The sequence below is a fragment of the Musca domestica genome, unplaced genomic scaffold, assembly GCF_030504385.1.
Source record: "Musca domestica strain aabys unplaced genomic scaffold, Musca_domestica.polishedcontigs.V.1.1 4, whole genome shotgun sequence".
NCBI lineage: Eukaryota > Metazoa > Arthropoda > Insecta > Diptera > Muscidae > Musca > Musca domestica.
The window spans coordinates 11,609,429-11,630,571 of NW_026712328.1; the positions used below are offsets into that span (position 1 = coordinate 11,609,429).

At 35.4% G+C, this 21,143-nt stretch overlaps 1 protein-coding gene across 1 annotated transcript; it reads right to left on the bottom strand.

Annotated features, from left to right (window-relative positions):
- Nucleotides 1-12,181: 12,181 nt before the first annotated feature.
- LOC131804218 (zinc transporter ZIP9-like) lies at nt 12,182-20,889 on the bottom strand. The gene is made up of 3 exons (XM_059126730.1): nt 20,635-20,889; nt 20,267-20,582; nt 12,182-12,771 (listed from the first exon to the last, which is right to left on the bottom strand). The coding sequence occupies exons 1-3, from the start codon at nt 20,731-20,733 to the stop codon at nt 12,254-12,256; spliced, it is 933 nt and encodes a 310-aa protein (XP_058982713.1). The 5' UTR covers nt 20,734-20,889; the 3' UTR covers nt 12,182-12,253.
- Nucleotides 20,890-21,143: the final 254 nt, after the last annotated feature.

Consider the following 21,143-nt stretch of genomic DNA (forward strand, 5'->3'; position numbering starts at 1 on the left):
TTTTACTCCCACTATTACGATTTATCTAAAATATTTATATTTGCCAAAATAGTGAAGATATCGGTTTGAGAATTATTACACGAGATGCTGTTTGCTTTCCATCCAACCCTCAGTACTTATTTAGGGGCTGAGGAACGCGCCTACTTTTAAATCTATCTCTCTATATGTAAAAGAAAGTTGTGTTAGTTACTACTCTTATAAGATAAAGACCGCCGGTCTGATTTTAACGATTTAGACAAATTCGGAATTGCCTCTTGGCAGAAAAGAATAAAATCCAAAAAAATCGCGTAAAAATGTGAAATTTGAACATTTTCATTTTGACTTTTAAAATGTACAATAGTAATGTTTTATATTGCATACTAGCTGGCCCGGTCCGCGTTGCCGGCCCGTACTTTTAGTCTTTAAAGCATAATAAATCACAGGTCTGACTTATGTAGGCGGCACAATTTTCATTATAAGTAATGACTCCATTATAATTACTCCAATTTTGATTATAAGTAATGACGTGATTATGAGTAATGACTCCATGACTAAATATAAATTAATATTCATGGCAAAAATTATAATTACCGTCGGTTTTAGATATTTTGAATAGCCTGATCTTATTTTTCAGCTATAGGCTTTAATTTGAGTGTTAAATACCTATATGATAAAGAACATCTATAATAGTCCCATGTGAAAATTCAGCTCAATTTTTGATATTGTAAAAAGCATTCAAATAAGCTATAATTTGAAATTTGTATTTCCATCGTTTAAAATCCCCTACTGTGTGGTATTCAGTTTTGTCCACCTCATACTTGAAGGCAGAATGTTGTCGGAATAGCCAAAAGAATTACTCTTTTGCTCCGATTACCGTAAGATGGGCATTAATTGTTTGTCATTTAAATTGTGCGGTGGAGATCCAATAAAGTTACTTTATAATTTCGTATTTTTTTCATGTTTCTGCCACAATTTCCGACTGAATGAGTCCCAGAATGACATTTCGGAGTTTATTTCATATAGACGTACATCTCAAATCTACGTTCCCAACCAATATTTTATTGGGGGTTACAAATTCAATAGAATACCAAATTTTATTTTCTGACCACACATTGGTTGGGAAAGTGGACTTGAGGGTATACTAATGTGGGGACTATACTTAAATAAATTTCTATGAGGATAATTATCTGTAAGATGATTTTCTACCCCAGGGTTTTTTACCCAGGTAGCCTCAAGACTAAGATGCGCACTATTCCGAAAAATAAAAATTTTATAAGAAGAGGTTTTCTTCCCCCTTAGAAACAAAGATGTCAAATAAGAGCCAAAAAATGAAAAAAGTGGCCAAGACCCCGAAAATACCTTAAATCATATGATGGTGATACCAAAACTTGATATTTTTTTGCAAAGATGGTTTCTTCTTAAATTATCAACATGAGCTAAAATTAGCACGAAAAATATGGTTAAAATGTAGAATATACTTGAAATCGGGTTGTTCCGTTATCAGGGGTTATGACCCATATCATGACCTGCCAAAGCGATTAAAGGTATCTAGAATGTTTAGGTAGAATTTCTATTTTGCGTTCTTTATAGTCGATATTTGACTGATTGCAGTCCCAATGTATTTTGCATTTTGTGTTCTCATTTGACAATTTATTGTCATATGAAAGAAGCAGGTCCACTTTTTGAAATTAACCCCATAACGCTTCTTCGGTCATTTTTATTTGTTTTAATGTGTTCGCATCTTCCAGCTGAAGCACGATGTAGGTCCTGGAGTAGAAAGCATTTAACATCGTATTGCGCCCTCATTTCATTTTTAATATTATTCATTCAGAATTCAAACCAATAAAAAATGTACACTTCAATATAGAAAAAAGAAAAAGAATCTTCAACTGGTTCGCTGATTTTTTTTGCGGCAATTTTTTAAAGGTCCTTATGAAGTTTGTCGGTAGAATGCACTATTATTTTGAAATTCGATTCCATTGAAAAATTGTCGATTTTCCCGATTTTAGAATTTTCATATAAAGCGACAACGGATTAAATTGTTATTTATAGATTTTATGTATTTATTGGGTATTACGAACAAATACATAAAATCTATAAATAACAGTTTTATAACCTATACATCATATTAGAATTAAAAAAAAAACACTACAAATGTACATTCGAAAATAGAAGGTCAAAATGGAAAAAATCTATATATATAAAAATCAATTGTTGTTTGTTGGTAACGGAATCAGTTGAAAACGGCTGGACCGATTTGCATAATTTTTTGTACAAACGTTTGTCATACCCCGAGTTAGGTTTTTAAAGAAAAAAATATTAATCACGCCTCCTTTTACTCCCACCATTACGATTTATCTAAAATATTTATATTTGCCAAAATAGTGAAGATATCGGTTTGAGAATTATTACACGAGATGCTGTTTGCTTTCCATCCAACCCTAAGTACTTATTTAGGGGCTGAGGAACGCGCCTACTTTTAAATCTATCTCTCTATATGTAAAAGAAAGTTGTGTTAGTTACTACTCTTATAAGATAAAGACCGCCGGTCTGATTTTAACGATTTAGACAAATTCGGAATTGCCTCTTGGCAGAAAAGAATAAAATCCAAAAAAATCGCGTAAAAATGTGAAATTTGAACATTTTCATTTTGACTTTTAAAATGTACAATAGTAATGTTTTATATTGCATATTTTTTCCATTTTGACTTACTATTTTCGAATGTACATTTGTAGAGTTTTTTTTTTTTTTTTTTTGAATTCTAATATGATGTGTAGGTTTTTTTGGGTAGTATAAAGCCACTACGGATAAAACTGTTATTTATAGATTTTATGTATTTATTCGTAATACCCAATAAATACATAAAATCTATAAATAACAATTTTATCCGTTGTCGCTTTATATGAAAATTCTAAAATCGGGAAAAATCTACAATTTTTCAATGGAATCGAATTTCAAAATAATAGTACATTCTACCGACAAACTTCGCAATCACCAACTATATAGAAGTGTACATTTTTAATTGTTTTGAATTCTGAATGAATAATATCAAAAATGAAATAGTACGCAATTAGATGTTAAATGGCGATCTTTCATGTCTGAAATTGGCATTTAGCTTTCAACTCCAGGATCGTGCTTCAGCTGGAAGATGCGAACACATTTAAATAAACAAAAATAAACGACAACACGTTATGGGGCTCATTTCAACACGTGGACCTACCTACTTCTATCACATGACAATAATCCGTCCAATGAGAACTCAATATGCAAAATTCATTGGGACTGCAATCAGTGAAATACCGAATATAAAGGGAAAAGGATTTCTATTCTTTCAGAAATTCTTCCTAAACTTTCACGATACCTTAAATCACTATCGCAGTTCATGATATGGGCCATAACCCCCGGATAAGGATACAACCCGATTTCAAATATATCTTACATTTTAACCATATTTTCATACTATTTTCGACAAATGTTGGTAATTTGGGAAGAAATCATCCATGCAAAAACTGATCACGTTTTGTATAACCATCATATGATTTAAGGAACCGGACATTTGTTTAATCGTCTTTGAATTATACTATGACGAACATTTAGTGATGTTACAAATGGAATGAAAAGTTAATATACCCTCCTTTCCAAGGTGGATGATATAATAGCATTAAAGACTACAATTACGGGCCGGCAACACGGACCGGGCCAGCAAATTCAGAATTGTCTCTTGCCGGATAAAATCTAAAAAAATTGCGTAAAAATGTGAAATTTGAAAATTTTAATTTTGACTTTAAATATTGACTAACTATTTTCAAATGTACATTTGTAGCGTTTTTTTATTTATTTTTTTTTTTTTCAAAATCTGATTTGTAGTTTTTTTAGGTTAGTACAAAGCGACAACGGACAATTTTATGTATCTATTGGGTAAGTGGAACTACATGAATAATATCATTTTAGAAGACAGATTTTGACAATTCATACAATTTCGGAATTGTATCTTCGCAGAGAAAATCGCGTGAAAATAGGTCAATTAAAATATAAGGTAAAAAAATATTTTTGGCGTGAAATTTTTTCAATTTGACATACTATATTGAAGTTTAAATTTTTTATTGTTTTGAATTCTGAATCAATAATATTAAACATGAAATGAGTCGCAATACGATGTTAAATGGCGATCTTTCATGTAAAAAATTGGCATCTTGTAACTTTAACCTACATCGTGCCTCAGCTGAAAGATGCGAACACATTTAAACAAAACGTACATATACTTCTTTCATATGACAATAATCCGTCCAATAAGAACTCAAAATGCAAAATTTATTGGGACTCTAATCAGTGAAATTCCGAATATAAAACGTGCAAAAATAGTAGGGCAAATTAGACATCTGGTTAGAAAAGCATTTATATCCTTCCAGAAATTCTTCCTAAACTTTCAAGATACCTTAAATCGCTTTCGCAGGAAATGATATGGATCAAATCCTCCGTACAAGGGTACAACCAGATTTCAAGTATATTTTACATTTTAACCATATTTTTCATACTAATTGGCAATTTGAGAACAAATCATCCTTCCAAAAAATAATCACTTTTTCGTATAATCATCATATAGTCCTGGCTACTTTTTTTCATTTTGGCATTTTTGTTTTTAAGGGTGTAGAAAAGATATGTGGGAGAGATAGCCAATGCAAGTGACTATATTTCACCACGGTTAAGCTTCTACCCACCTGACATACACATACCTGACAGAGACACCAGGGCCCATAACAACCCACCTTTCCGCGGCATAACTGTTTATACCGACGCTGTCTTCTGTGATACCCTTAATGTTCGTGAATCCTACAAGCTTGGAAACAACTGTAGCATATTTCAGGCGGAAATCTTTGCGGTCAAAAAGGCCACAGACCTGCTGGTCACGAGGAGAACTGAGGTCAGCTGTCCGGTGACTATATATGTCGATAGTCAAGCGGCACTGAAGGCCTTAAATTCCTTTACTATCAAGTCTAGGGCTGTTTTGAACTGCAGGAAAGCTTTGGAAAACACTGGGTTGTCCATCAAGCTCTGTTGGGTTCCTGGCCATTATAACATCCCAGGTAACGAGACTGCAGACGAATTGGCCAGGCTAGGATCCGAATCAACTACAATTGAAGTAGACAACTCGTTTAAACCACCACTGTGCCATTTCCTACAGATCATTTACAGATATTACGAAATGGGATGCACCATCTCCAAAAGAATCTGGCCCACACTCCAGAGAAGAGAACAAGATCGCTGATGTCATTGTCAAACCCTGATCTAAAACTTGTGGTGGGTATCATCACAGGTCATTGTAAGGTGAGGGCTATGATCTCGAAATGGGACAGCGACGACATTGACTACTGTAGATGAAGAAGAAATGAGACAGTCGAACACTTGCTCTGCCACTGCCAAGCACTCATTAATGTGAGACACAGACTAGTGGAAGAACGAGTGTCACATAATTTGTATTCAATTAGCCATCATCCTTCAATTAGCTAGAAGATTCAAGTGGCTAAAGGCGACACGGCATACTCATCAGCCATAGATCACACTCTATAACTCTATCTCTGATTGTCACCTCTTCTACTAAACACTTTTTCGCGTAAAAATGTGAAATTTGAACATTTTCATTTTGACTTTTGAAATGAAGAATAATAATGACGATTTAGCCATGTCCGTCTGTGTGTCTGTCTGTCTGTTGTAACCACGCTATCTTTCGAACATGCACACATGTTTATTTTGCCAGTAGGCAGGTTAAGTTCGTGGATGGTCCATGTAGGTTCACGTTTTCATATAGCCCCCATACAACGTTACCTCTCGATATTCGGTGTTTTGATGATTTTAGCGAAATTATTTACGGGAATTGTTTCATATTTGGCATTTGAAGTTCGAAATGGACACTACAGCCTATGCCAGAAAATTGTCTGTGCAAGTCCACGTTTCGTATAGCCCCCATATAACGCTACCTCCCTATATTCGGTATTTTGATGATTTTAGCGACATTATTCACCGGAGTCGTTTCAATTTTTGTGTTTGAACTTCGAAATGGATACTACAGCCTAAGGCAGAAAATTTTCTATACAGGTTCACATCTTCGTATAGCCCCCATATAACGGTACCTCCCGATATTCGGTATTTTAATGATTTTAGCGACATTATTCACCGGAATCGTTTTATATTTGGCATTTGAAGTTCGAAATGGATACTACAGCCTGAGACAGAAAATTGTCTGTGCCAGTCCAGGTCTTCGTATAGGTCCCATATATCAGTAACTCCTTATATTTGATATTTTGACGATTTTAGGTACAATACTCACCGAAATTGTTTGAGATGTCGTATTGGAAGTTCGTAATGAAAGCTTCAGCCTGTACAGAATATTGTCTATACAGGTTCAGGTCTTCGTATAGCTCCTATATAACGGTACCTCCCTATGTATGGTATTTTGATGATTTTGGCTACATTATTCACCATTTATTTCAAGTTTCGAATTTGAATATGGTAATGGCTTGTGACAAACAATGCCTAATATAACGGTTATATTCGGTATTTTTAAAATTAATTTTTTAATTAATGTTATCTTTTTCGAAAATTTTTAAATTCGTTCTAAATGGTGGAGGGTATTCAAAGTTCGGCCCGGCCGAACTTACTGCTTTTTTACCTGTTTTTTAGGTCAATAATAATGTTATTACTAAACATCACCTTAAATTACTCTTAGAAGATAATTCATAGTTTATTCAATTGTGTAAATATAACAGCGATTTTTTATCAAAAAATTAAATTCCACCAACAAAAATTGAAGTTGTTATGAAGACAAAAAATTAAAAAAATCACAAAAAAAAAATTAAAAAATTATTAATCTCTATAAACATGTTTTTAGAGACGCAAATAAACACTTACAATATATTTTATTTCAAAACACGTACAATCACATAACAGCGTTACCAAAAATTCGACGTACTCATATGTATACGTCGGCCGTGCAAAATTTCAAAGTTGAACATTTTAAGGCTGGGAATACTTTTAGGTTTGGGAAAGAACCACCAATCCCCATCAGTTCCCTTGTCTTTCTTTTTTGGTTCCTCTTCTATTGAGCTTACGATCTCGTCACTTGGGTAAAAAGGTGTTTTTTTTTTGTCATAAAAGTTATTTTTAAAATAACTCCTGGAGTAAATCTCCAGACAGAAGAACAAGGGAACTGGTGAGGACTGTTGGCTAGGTATTCTCCGCCTTATCCCCTGGTAAACATTACCATCTTTCTCCACTATTCAACAAACGTTATTTTTATAAAAACGACAATAATGGGATTAACTCTAGTTCTAGCTCTATAAATAATTAATACAAAAAATGTGAATGTTTGTAATTGGAAAATATGGCAATGGTGGGAATATAATGAAGTATAAAATTTTAAAACGTTCTATTTGATCGATTTTAATATATGGACCTGACGTATTTAGGTAATACGGACGTAAACATCATTTTACCGCAGAGGGAAAGTTGAAGTTGAATTTGTGTACCCTACGTCGGATTTTAGGTAACGTTGTAAAAATCCTTTATTTAAATATTTTTAGATGACAGATTTTTAATGAAACATTTTGGTACTAAACACAATCACTAGAGCCTTCATAGCTGGAAGGTGCGAACACATTTAAATAAACAAAAATAAACGACAACACGTTATGGGGCTCATTTCAACACGTGGACCTACCTACTTCTATCACATGACAATAATCCGTCCAATGAGAACTCAATATGCAAAATTCATTGGGACTGCAATCAGTGAAATACCGAATATAAAGGGAAAAGGATTTCTATTCTTTCAGAAATTCTTCCTAAACTTTCACGATACCTTAAATCACTATCGCAGTTCATGATATGGGCCATAACCCCCGGATAAGGATACAACCCGATTTCAAATATATCTTACATTTTAACCATATTTTCATACTATTTTCGGCAAATGTTGGTAATTTGGGAAGAAATCATCCATGCAAAAACTGAATACGTTTTGTATAACCATCATATGATTTAAGGAACCGGACATTTGTTTAATCGTCTTTGAATTATACTATGACGAACATTTAGTGATGTTACAAATGGAATGAAAAGTTAATATACCCTCCTTTCCAAGGTGGATGATATAATAGCATTAAAGACTACAATTACGGGCCGGCAACACGGACCGGGCCAGCAAATTCAGAATTGTCTCTTGCCGGATAAAATCTAAAAAAATTGCGTAAAAATGTGAAATTTGAAAATTTTAATTTTGACTTTAAATATTGACTAATTATTTTCAAATGTACATTTGTAGCGTTTTTTTATTTATTTATTTTTTTTTTTTTCAAAATCTGATTTGTAGTCTTTTTAGTTTAGTACAAAGCGACAACGGACAATTTTATGTATCTATTGGGTAAGTGGAACTACATGAATAATATCATTTTAGAAGACAGATTTTGACAATTCATACAATTTCGGAATTGTATCTTCGCAGAGAAAATCGCGTGAAAATAGGTCAATTAAAATATAAAGTAAAAAAATATTTTTGGCGTGAAATTTTTTCAATTTGACATACTATATTGAAGTTTAAATTTTTTATTGTTTTGAATTCTGAATCAATAATATTAAACATGAAATGAGTCGCAATACGATGTTAAATGGCGATCTTTCATGTAAAAAATTGGCATCTTGTAACTTTAACCTACATCGTGCCTCAGCTGAAAGATGCGAACACATTTAAACAAACAAAAATGACAGATAAGGCGTTATGGGTCTTATTTCAAAACGTACGTCTACTTCTTTCATATGACAATAATCCGTCCAATAAGAACTCAAAATGCAAAATTTATTGGGACTCTAATCAGTGAAATTCCGAATATAAAACGTGCAAAATAGTAGGGCAAATTAGAAATCTGGTTAGAAAAGCATTTATATCCTTCCAGAAATTCTTCCTAAACTTTCAAGATACCTTAAATCGCTTTCGCAGGAAATGATATGGATCAAATCCTCCGTACAAGGGTACAACCAGATTTCAAGTATATTTTACATTTTAACCATATTTTTCATACTAATTGGCAATTTGAGAACAAATCATCCTTCCAAAAAATAATCACTTTTTCGTATAATCATCATATAGTCCTGGCTACTTTTTTTCATTTTGGCATTTTTGTTTTTAAGGGTGTAGAAAAGATATGTGGGAGAGATAGCCAATGCAAGTGACTATATTTCACCACGGTTAAGCTTCTACCCACCTGACATACACATACCTGACAGAGACACCAGGGCCCATAACAACCCACCTTTCCGCGACATAACTGTTTATACCGACGGTGTCTTCTGTGATACCCTTAATGTTCGTGAATCCTACAAGCTTGGAAACAACTGTAGCATATTTCAGGCGGAAATCTTTGCGGTCAAAAAGGCCACAGACCTGCTGGTCACGAGGAGCACTGAGGTCAGCTGTCCGGTGACTATATATGTCGATAGTCAAGCGGCACTGAAGGACTTAAATTCCTTTACTATCAAGTCTAGGGCTGTTTTGAACTGCAGGAAAGCTTTGGAAAACACTGGGTTGTCCATCAAGCTCTGTTGGGTTCCTGGCCATTATAACATCCCAGGTAACGAGACTGCAGACGAATTGGCCAGGCTAGGATCCGAATCAACTACAATTGAAGTAGACAACTCGTTTAAACCACCACTGTGCCATTTCCTACAGATCATTTACAGATATTACGAAATGGGATGCACCATCTCCAAAAGAATCTGGCCCACACTCCAGAGAAGAGAACAAGATCGCTGATGTCATTGTCAAACCCTGATCTAAAATTTGTGGTGGGTATCATCACAGGTCATTGTAAGGTGAGGGCTATGATCTCGAAATGGGACAGCGACGACATTGACTACTGTAGATGAAGAAGAAATGAGACAGTCGAACACTTGCTCTGCCACTGCCAAGCACTCATTAATGTGAGACACAGACTAGTGGAAGAACGAGTGTCACATAATTTGTATTCAATTAGCCATCATCCTTCAATTAGCTAGAAGATTCAAGTGGCTAAAGGCGACACGGCATACTCATCAGCCATAGATCACACTCTATAACTCTATCTCTGATTGTCACCTCTTCTACTAAACACTTTTTCGCGTAAAAATGTGAAATTTGAACATTTTCATTTTGACTTTTGAAATGAAGAATAATAATGACGATTTAGCCATGTCCGTCTGTGTGTTTGTCTGTCTGTTGTAACCACGCTATCTTTCGAACATGCACACATGTTTATTTTGCCAGTAGGCAGGTTAAGTTCGTGGATGGTCCATGTAGGTTCACGTTTTCATATAGCCCCCATACAACGTTACCTCTCGATATTCGGTGTTTTGATGATTTTAGCGAAATTATTTACGGGAATTGTTTCATATTTGGCATTTGAAGTTCGAAATGGACACTACAGCCTATGCCAGAAAATTGTCTGTGCAAGTCCACGTTTCGTATAGCCCCCATATAACGCTACCTCCCTATATTCGGTATTTTGATGATTTTAGCGACATTATTCACCGGAGTCGTTTCAATTTTTGTGTTTGAAGTTCGAAATGGATACTACAGCCTAAGGCAGAAAATTTTCTATACAGGTTCACATCTTCGTATAGCCCCCATATAACGGTACCTCCCGATATTCGGTATTTTAATGATTATAGCGACATTATTCACCGGAATCGTTTTATATTTGGCATTTGAAGTTCGAAATGGATACTACAGCCTGAGACAGAAAATTGTCTGTGCCAGTCCAGGTCTTCGTATAGGTCCCATATATCAGTAACTCCTTATATTTGATATTTTGACGATTTTAGGTACAATACTCACCGAAATTGTTTGAGATGTCGTATTGGAAGTTCGTAATGAAAGCATCAGCCTGTACAGAATATTGTCTATACAGGTTCAGGTCTTCGTATAGCTCCTATATAACGGTACCTCCCTATGTATGGTATTTTGATGATTTTGGCTACATTATTCACCATTTATTTCAAGTTTCGAATTTGAATATGGTAATGGCTTGTGACAAACAATGCCTAATATAACGGTTATATTCGGTATTTTTAAAATTAATTTTTTAATTAATGTTATCTTTTTCGAAAATTTTTAAATTCGTTCTAAATGGTGGAGGGTATTCAAAGTTCGGCCCGGCCGAACTTACTGCTTTTTTACCTGTTTTTTAGGTCAATAATAATGTTATTACTAAACATCACCTTAAATTACTCTTAGAAGATAATTCATAGTTTATTCAATTGTGTAAATATAACAGCGATTTTTTTATCAAAAAATTAAATTCCACCAACAAAAATTGAAGTTGTTATGAAGACAAAAAATTAAAAAAATCACAAAAAAAAATTAAAAAATTATTAATCTCTATAAACATGTTTTTAGAGGCGCAAATAAACACTTACAATATATTTTATTTCAAAACTCGTACAATCACATAACAGCGTTACCAAAAATTCGACGTACTCATATGTATACGTCGGGCGTGCAAAATTTCAAAGTTGAACATTTTAAGGCTGGGAATACTTTTAGGTTTGGAAAAGAACCACCAATCCCCATCAGTTCCCTTGTCTTTCTTTTTTGGTTCCTCTTCTATTGAGCTTACGATCTCGTCACTTGGGTAAAAAGGTGTTTTTTTTTTTTTGTCATAAAAGTTATTTTTAAAATAACTCCTGGGGTAAATCTCCAGACAGAAGAACAAGGGAACTGGTGAGGACTGTTGGCTAGGTATTCTCCGCCTTATCCCCTGGTAAACATTACCATCTTTCTCCACTATTCAACAAACGTTATTTTTATAAAAACGACAATAATGGGATTAACTCTAGTTCTAGCTCTATAAATAATTAATACAAAAAATGTGAATGTTTGTAATTGGAAAATATGGCAATGGTGGGAATATAATGAAGTATAAAATTTTAAAACGTTCTATTTGATCGATTTTAATATATGGACCTGACGTATTTAGGTAATACGGACGTAAACATCATTTTACCGCAGAGGGAAAGTTGAAGTTGAATTTGTGTACCCTACGTCGGATTTTAGGTAACGTTGTAAAAATCCTTTATTTAAATATTTTTAGATGACAGATTTTTAATGAAACACTTTGGTACTAAACACAATCACTAGAGCCTTCATATAGAAAATTTGTAAATAAAAATAATAGGATAATTTTTGTATAATGTTTATTATGAACATTTATATCATAAGACCTATATACGACAATTTTATTAACTAAATTTAATGTTGATGACCAAACGTTATAACCAATGGTAAAAGAGTTCCACATATCATTATAATAAGTTCGCTGTATTTTAAACCACCAATGGATGATGTCACATTTTGTTGAGGCGCTGAATTTGAAATTGAAATTTCTAAAGGATGATAGTCGTAATGAGATTGTGAAGTGCGTTTATCGTGATCACTTTGCGTCAATTCCGGTAATACATGAACGGTTGCTACGTACAGAAATGTCCCAGCGGAAAATAACATGGCTATACCAGTCGCATTTACTGAGTTCAATGTTTCTTTTTGTTCTTGACCAATGCAAAAATATGTTAACAATGTTAAAAGTGGGGCGGATAGGCAAAAAATTGCCAAATGTTTCCGAATATTGTGCCGCTCAATCTTTTCATGTAACAAAAAACTTACGAGTCCAAACGCTGCAGGAGCTTTATGTAACATTATAGCAAGAAATACAATCATTTCGACATCTTGATGACTTGTAGTTGCTGCTGCACCTAACGCCACACCATCCACTACAAAAAAGAAAAAAAATTCATTACGGAAAAAACATTATTTTATACTAGCAATATTCTGCTAGTTCGTGTGTTAAGTTATATTGAGATAACTGCTGACTGCTTTAATAAAAGACTTCTTTGATCTACGATTTATTCTGAAAACTGAAATACGTTGTAAAGGTAAAGCAATAACACGGCTTTGGTGTGTATGACAATGACGGTGTTGTTTGTCTGACTAAAAGAGACATTGGTGCACAAAACAGTACGTTTGCGGTGCTCGATAAACGAAAAATTGGTAGTAATTGCCTTCTAATAGACCCTACAAAGTATATATATACTGGATCAGCGTAAAATTCTAAGACGATGTAGCGATGTACGTTTGTCTGACTGTTGTAATCACGCTATCTTTCGAACGAATTGAGATATACGGCTAAAATTTTGCATACATGCATATTTTACCAGTAGGAAGGTTAAATTCGTAAATAAGCCATGTCGGTCCACGTTTTCGTATAGCCCACATATAAGGGTACCTCTTTATATTCGGTATTTTCATGATTTGAGCGACTTTATTTAGCGGAATTATTTATAATTTCGTATTTGAAGTTCGTAATGGGTACTACAGCCTATGACAAAAAATGTTGTATGCAGTTCCACGTCTTCGTATGGCCCTCATATAACGGCAACATCAGCAACATTATTCACCGGAATCTTTTCAAATTTCGTATTGCAAGATCTTAATGGTTACTTCAACCGATGGCAAAAAATTTCGTACGCAGGTCCCCACCTTCGTATAGCCCCCATATAAAGGTTTTCAATTAAGTGGTAGTTTTCGCATTTTTTTTAAATTTTCAAGTTTCTTCCAAACTTAGCTGCTTTTTTACTTATTGTAAATAGTTATTAGTTCTTACTATATTTTACTAATTTGTCTAATCATTGAAAAAATAAGAAAGTTATATCAAACAGTCTTAAAAATATTAATGTATAATAACAAGTTTTGAAGTGTTCTAATGGACTAACGTTTAAGACCTCTAGCAGGGTTTGGAGAAGAATATTATCAAAGTATATTATTGTTATCTACAGGCTCATCTTTATCGCCTTCTTTTGTGAGAATTGGTTAGTACAATACAAATAAGCAAACGTGGCCAAAATCTTATATCAATATTCAACAACATGAAAACAGCCTACAGGAAGAGAAGGATGAGAAGCCAAGGTTGTAGGCTATTTGAGGTGTAGACCGAAATATCTTTTTTAAAAACAAATATGGAAAAATTTGGACTTGTGAACCTTCTTCAAGAGATAAGCTAGTGGGTTTCGAATGTTTTTCATGTTGTGGTTATAATTTGTATAGTGATTAAGATCGAAATGCTAAAACATTTTTTCTGTGCTATTAAGATCAATTTTGTGATCGTCGAGAGATCTACTTCTATGTCGCCCATACATATACTAATTCTTCGATGGTTCGCTGAAAGGCTGGTTTGTTTAACCCTTTATTAGTGTTAATGTTTGGGAAGTCTTTGCTTAGGTCATCGGATTCCATTTGGAGTTATGCTTCAAAGAAATCCAAATGTCTAAATATGCAATCGTGATAATCTGTTAGAATTTCTTTCTGGGCAAAGGTTCGAAATCTGGTTTGAGCTAACTTCTCAGGCTACATATGCATTCTTTGATATTTGCCGACACCAAACTGTAACTTGCTTCCCCAAAGGTTAAAACTTTGTATTCAGTCACTCCCGTCATGTTGAAGTAATCATGTATTTGTGATTCGCCAGGAAGTGATCTTTTGCATTAAAAAAAATATTATTTGCTAGAAAATTTAAAAGAATTTGAGAGTACTGTGTCGGAAATTCGATCTGATTTATCTAAGCGCCTTGAAGATATAAGGGATGATGTGCGGTAGTGCAGTGATCTTGTTAGTTTTCATGATGTTGCTTATAGAAATAAATTAATGGAGCTTGACCTTCAAAATCATTGTCTTCAACATAGATAGAACAGGGCGGATATCATGCCTGATAATCTCGATAAGTTAAATGACATTGCTGTCTACATCTGTGAGTTTATTAAACTGGATATTGCCTCTGAGCTTGGAAGACTACGTTCCATACTTATGAATTAAGGGATGATTGCATATTATAAGTCAACATCTCTTATTGTTTCTGATGTCATTGGTGGTTCTGACGGAAATCGTGTATATCTGAATGATAATTATTCTTATCTAGCCAACAAAGCTTGGAAAGTTTGCTTAAAACTTAAAAATGTAACAAAATAACTGATTTTATTCTTATAAATCGAGAAATACTTAAAGTAAAATTTATAACGCCCAATAATGTTTCCCAAATTCTGAATTTTCAAGAGTGTGTTGATGTTTTTAAAAGCAATCAACTTATTGGGAAATTAAAGTTAGTCAATTAAACTCTAATTCGTTCGAATTTATGGTTATCACGGTTTTTCTGTTAAGTGGCTATACCACCATCAATGAATTATTTTTTCATATTGAAAATGTTATTTGAAATCTTAAATATGTTTTATATATGATATCACCGGTACCCCCAAATATATGAATATTGCTTCTATTTAAATAACTCATAACAGTAATCTCGGTCCTGTAGCTACAGATAGTACTATATTGAAAAACTTTACTTCCACTTTTTTAGGTAACGTAAATATTGATCAGTTTATGAGAGCATTCACTAGGACATCTCTGAACATCGTTGTAATGGAACTTTAACAATAAGAATTTTTGATGCCATCAAATCTTTTAATTTTCGTTCACTTTTAAACAGATGTATGCTTCATTGCGTTTCTCACTAGTCAACCATGTTATTATGTAGCTTGTAATAGCCAAATTCGTCACACCACAATCTGAAATTAATCTCTCTTAAATTTGAACCTCAATAGAGACAAAGGTGTGTTGAATTTAAAGATTATAAAAAGTTCAAAATCATCGATTACCTTGAGGTGGTAGATGAGTTTGGTTTGAGTTCGGTATATGATGTGCAACATGTTGATTCCCAGCTGTCTAATTTGAATAATCTTATCAATTTATTTTACTTTTCCAAATACACGAGTTAGGGCAAACTCTAAGGATAGATGAATTCATGTGAATTCTTCAGGCTAGGAAAAAGAGGAAAACTGGTAGAAATATAAGCGTTTAAGAAATATAAGCGTTTAAGAATAAGAGCGAAGGCTATAATTAGGAAAGTTCGTTTTCAATTTGGTAAAAATTATTTTTCATGTGTTAAAGGTCCCCAAAAAAGTTCGGCAATTAGATTTCATTGGTTGCGAAAACATCGAAATTGATGAAAATGAAGTTGAGGTCATATCGAATAAATTTTTAAGTAATGTGTCCCTCGTTAACCTATTTTTTGATTTCGATAGTTTTGTTGATGATGTTGATTCATTTTCGTCCTATTACTGAATATGAGCTAATACAATCTCTAAATCCTATTACATCAAAATCGTCTGAATATGATTATATACCAACAAACTTCATTTAACTGATTTTTCCTGCAATATCGACTTTTTTACTACATATATTTAACAAATTTCTCACAGTCTCCTGTTTTCCTGATGCCTGGAAACTTGGAAAAATAGTTCCCATAACACCCAAAAATTGTCTTGACGCTATTAGAAAATATAGACCGATTTCTATTTTATCTCCGGTATCCAAATTCCTTGAAAATGTTATGAAGGAACAAATTCTTTATCATTATGATCGAATCTTATTTTTTAGTCTCCTTCAGTTTGCTTTTCGAAGAAACCATAATACAACTTCAGTTTTTTTTTTCAATTACCGACTCTATTAGAGAACAGCTTAAAAGCATGTGTTCTCATCTCCGCAGTCCATGTGGTAAATAGTGTGGCCGTCGATTTAGTGGCGGATATTTTCATATTCCTCGCATGGAAGAAGGCGGCAAGCTCCGCGATCTAGTTGTTCACCCTGACACATATGTCATCAACTACAGGACCCGACGCCATGATCGTACAGTCATCCGCATATGTTACGAGTCGATGCCGTCTGGAGGGCGCGGAATTCCGGAAAGGTAGAGGTTAAACAGTTCCGGAGATATCACCCCACTTTGGGGAACTCCCTGTTTCACTCTACGGGGCTTGAACTTCTTATTCCGGAATTCCACGTACGACTGGCGTCCACACATATAGTGGACTATCCAAAGTTTCAAACTTGGCCGGAGAGTATTTCATTTTTCAACGTCCTCGAACAGCGTGGCATGATTGACCGTATCAAAGGCCTTTGATAGGTCGAGAGCCACCACTACTGTTCTATGGCACGGCCGTTTTGGTTACTGATATGTGTGGATATGGCGTGCAATGCTGTTGTATTGCTATGTAGTGGGCGGAAACCGTGTTGATGGTTAGCAACCGAATAGCTTCCTCTGATACTGGGGAGGAGTAAAGCCTCGAGAGTCTTTGCTACTGGCGACAAAAGTGAAATTGACCTGTATGATTCGCCTTTACTGGCATCCTTGCCAGGCTTCAGTAGCAGGACCACACTGCCCATTTTCCAGGCTTCGGAAACTATGTGGATGGCTAACGACAAGTTAAGAACTTTGATACTCAACTCCCGGTGAATGTAGTTGCTTCAACATTACCATTGATATTCCGTCCGGGCCCAATGCTTTAGATGACTTAGCGTTTCGGATGACATTCGCAACATCACATCCTCAGCGGAAAGAGCTCTCATACGACGTAGTACTCTTCGCCTCGCCCTATCACTCTCGGGGTGCTCGACAAATTAGCGGTTAAAATGGCCAGCGCACCTCTTCGGATCAGTCACCGTTACGTCGTTAAATATGACTGCTGTCCTATCATCCTTTTTCCAGGGTTCGAGAGTGACTTAACCGTTACCCACAGTTTACTCAAATCGGTTCCTATGTTGCAACACTTCAGATGGTCTAACCACTTTTTCCGCTTATGCTCCTGTACCAACCTGTTGACTTCCCCTGTCAGTTCACTGACTCTGGGATCAGTAGGGTTGGTACGTCGGAGCTCATCACGCTCATTCGCTAATACCGCTACCTCTGCTGGGAAATTTGGTCTTACTTCGGGTATTCGACCAGCAGGTATATAACGAGCGGCTGCAGCTTTGATGATGTCCCGGAAAATCCTTTCATCTACCCGAATATTAGAAGGATTGGGCAGTTCTCTGAAGCGAAGGTTGGTGAACTCTCTGAACTCAGGCCAGTGGGTTTTCCCATGGTTAAGGAAAGTGCGGCGTTCAGAGGTTATGAAATCGGGCGATCTGCTGATGGAGACGATTGTCGGGAGATGGTCTGAGCCAAGAGAAATGACGTCATTTATCAGACCGGGTCACACAATGGTTAAATCTGGCGAACTGTGACACTCTCTTCTTATTCGGGTGGGGGCATCCTCGTTTACCGTGCAAAATGTGGAGCAGTCAATCTGGTCTGCCAACGCTGATCCCCTCTGGTCATTACCTAGGACGGAATGCCACAACTCATGGTGGGCATTGAAGTCCCCTAGTACCAGGCGGTTATTGCCTTCCAAAAGTGGGCTTATATTAGGCAAGTAACGCGGTTCACAGCTATTAACCGGCAGTTCCACACTTGACTGCTACACCCATACACTCCATGTATGGGTCACCATGGGTCAAGCGAGATAGGTCTGTATTGAACAGAATGTTGTAACAAGAACGCTAATCCCTCACCTCCACTTCTGGTGCGATCTTTCCTCAATACGTTGTAACCTTTGCAACGTTGTAAACTACAATTTTCATTGAGCTTGGTGTCCTTGGCGCTGCGATCTTAATATTCCTCCGATTCATAAAATCCACTATCTCATGAATTTTACCTCGGAGTCCGTTCCAATTGAATTGCAAGAATGATGCACTGTCCGGAATTGGAACAGCAACATGTGGCGTTAGGTGCTGCAGTAAAGGTTGCTGTTCTAGAGACTGCGGGGGAGTTCCATACTCCGACGACGACGAGGTCGTGGACTCACTGGGGACTACGTTGGTACAGCACGATGCAACCTAGTCCCTATCGCTATAGTCTCGCAACCGGGTTAAACCGGAACAATTCCTAAAACAATTCCAACCTCCGCATCCATTACATCGCACCGAGACTGATCTATGGTGGATGGTGTTTGGCAAACCGTACAGAACCATGGTTCGGGGTTTTCCTCAAGCCCGGCACGGACTAAAAGAGTCCGGAGCAAGCATTCCGGGATGTGCTGCTCCCAATACAGAAAAATAAACAAACACGAACATGTATACACTGGGTTGGCAGCCGCTGGCTCGAGTGTCGTTGTTTCGGGTCAATCCGGTGTCGTAGAACCCGCCGCCGTGGGATTGTCGTCTATTGGCGTTGTGACTTCTGGTGTACAGCAGGAATCAATATTAGGACCAATTATATTCCTTTCCTACTTTAATGATATTGTTACTGCCCAAAAAAATCCAATTTGCGATACTTATGTTTTGCTAATGATATTTTCTTATTACATAAATCGTTTGATTCTGATCTTGATATAAATTTACATCTTCGTGGCGTGTCCGACTTGCTTTTATTTTATAAATTTGATATAAATCCTTTAAGAATAAGGCTATGTTTTTGCATCCACATAATCATGTCTCATGCCGTTGATTCTATGAATTGTCTTGGCATTACTTTAGATTCTAATCTGAATTACAGTGGTCACATAAATGATATTTCAAGGAAAGTGTGTCTTATTTTAAGAAGACTTTATTGTCTAAAAGCGTATACACCTACAACTGTGAGGAAACAAACACATTCATTATTGATGTCTTTGGTTAACTATGGTAATGAAGTTTACCCTGGAACAGGGATATATTATATAAATAAAATTAAAGGGATTGTAAGAAAATTGTAAGATATGTCTCTCAAATTGGTATATATAATCACGTGCGTACTATACAGTTAATGGAAGAATTCCTCGGTTGCATTCTTACTTCACCTTTAAGACAAAGTTGAAAAGTTATTTTCAATCATGTATATCTTTTGTAATTCTTGTTGTTTTGATCTATTTCTATGCTGCTGGATCAAGATCTTAAAAAAAATATAAATCTCTCTTATATATACTTTCAATATTCATATGGATGGCGGACCCTTTATTTTTTAGGCTTTAAGACGTTCTTTCCTTTTTTTTTTTGAAATAAAATGGAAATTGAAAAAATACACTACATTTCGCATCGACACACACTCTTTCATGGAAAAAAACTTGATTTCATCTTCCGTACAGACCATGCACACAGGAACTTTTTCCTATTTTTAACATATATATCCTAGATTGTGTTCTCTATTCCATGGATCAGTGTGCAGCAGTTTTAACCAAAATAGAATACATAGAATGGACAGACACGACTAAATGGACTGAACTTGTCAACCGATATATGGAAATGTATTTTAAAAATCATTATATGAACATTATATATAAATTAGATTTGTCTGGATTTGATGTTTTCCTGATTGTCCCAAAACTATTTCCCAGAAGTTCGCAGGTCAAACATTGACATATTTACCTGCGGCATGTACCACCAAACCAATAGTGGCCGTTACATTCTTATCTGCTGAATTTCTGCTTCGTTTCTGTGAAATCTGGTCAACCAACATCATGAAAACAAATCCCAAGACCAATGAAAGGCCAATTTTACGAGCGTGATCTGGAGCTTTTCGCATAAGAGTTTTACTTTCGACATTGGCAGGCGAGTTTACGGCAGTTAAAAACTCGTCTCCCAAGTTCATATACAGAGATCGAATTCCTTCTGGTATTATTACTGACAGAGCTGTTCCAACAAGAAGGCCAGCTCCAAAAACCGTTACTAGTTTCAGCTTCTCCTGTAAATGTTTATCATTTAACACAAACTTTTTAGAATTGTTACTTTCGTACTTCACTTAATTTCATCACCAACGGAATGTTACCAGCGAAATAGGAGCCAAAAAGCATTACCAAACAGAGTATTAATAATACAAATGTTTCATCAGTCATTTTAAATAAAATAGCCTTTCCTAATCCTAACTAATATAATATAATAAACATAATTTATCAAGCGAGTTAGGAAATAAAACCCTAAAACAGTATACGTGGTAGTTTACTACTTAATAAACAAACCAACAAACTCAGTCAACTTGTGAAACTTGGTTGTAGAACATGCCGCACTATAAGAAGCTGGCTCTGTAGTGAGATTACAGTAACAGCATGTTTTCATTGATATTTAAAAACATTTACACTCAGAATTACGAACACGATTCACAAGACGCAATTTATTTATTCCTATCATGATACAATAATATTCAAGGTAGGGCACATGGTAGAATAATACAGCAAATTTTGTACAAAACACTCATTGTGGAAGAACACAGTTAGCCGCATCGACGCAGTTGATGAGACAATGAACT

What these genes read in the sequence shown, in the direction of transcription:
- LOC131804218 (XM_059126730.1), bottom strand. Translation starts at nt 20,733, where the DNA reads ATGACTGATGAAACATTTGTATTATTAATACTCTGTTTGGTAATGCTT. An exon ending in TGGTGATGAAATTAAGTGAA is followed by an intron (nt 20,583 to 20,634) that starts GTACGAAAGTAA and finishes AAACATTTACAG; the next exon opens with GAGAAGCTGAAACTAGTAAC. An exon ending in TTTGGTGGTACATGCCGCAG is followed by an intron (nt 12,772 to 20,266) that starts GTAAATATGTCA and finishes TCTTTTTTGTAG; the next exon opens with TGGATGGTGTGGCGTTAGGT.